At 32.4% G+C, this 518-nt stretch overlaps 1 protein-coding gene across 1 annotated transcript in view; it reads right to left on the bottom strand.

Annotated features, from left to right (window-relative positions):
- Window positions 1-518, bottom strand: part of LOC119593995 (CRAL-TRIO domain-containing protein C3H8.02-like) — a gene marked incomplete in the record, with an annotated part of 14,516 nt that overhangs the window by 4,681 nt on the left and 9,317 nt on the right. Inside the window, 1 exon segment of the mRNA XM_037943020.1 lies at window positions 7-218. Within this exon segment, the coding sequence (XP_037798948.1) occupies window positions 7-218 (212 nt within the window).

Below are 518 nucleotides of genomic sequence, written 5' to 3'. Positions count from 1 at the left end.
ACTTACCAGGCACGGATAATAGGCCAACAGGTAGAGAAGATGAAAGGTGCATTCAGAATTAAGCAAACACCCAGCCTTTCAGGGTAGTGGTCTGTCATAATTTCAAATAGAGTCTTAAGCATTGGGTAATCCATGCAGGAAAGACTGAAATTCTTCATGTCAAACAAAATGCACAAGTTATCCATTTCCTCCTCGATGCATTTCTTACAAGCTTCCTCCTGGTAATGATTAATATAATTAGTTTTTCAAATACTAAATGAGTATGAATATGTCAAATTCTTCTAAGAAATATAAATGCTGCTATTATGTAAGAGTGTTTATATGGGATAATAAAAAGGAAGTATGAAACAGCAGTTATCATAATATTTGAAATGAGATGAAATTATGTACACAGGAAATTTTGTAACTATGTTAACTTTCCCATTCCTAAATCTAGAAAGTATGGTTGTAAAACTGTTTGGAAGTAGGAGAAATCCTAGAAATCATTCTCAGTTTTTATAAATCATTCAGTGATCTAT

The sequence above is a fragment of the Penaeus monodon genome, chromosome 33, assembly GCF_015228065.2.
Source record: "Penaeus monodon isolate SGIC_2016 chromosome 33, NSTDA_Pmon_1, whole genome shotgun sequence".
In the NCBI taxonomy this organism is placed as follows: Eukaryota; Metazoa; Arthropoda; class Malacostraca; order Decapoda; family Penaeidae; genus Penaeus; species Penaeus monodon.
The sequence above is the reverse complement of the archived record's forward strand: the minus strand, read 5'-3'. Positions and strand labels throughout refer to the sequence as shown.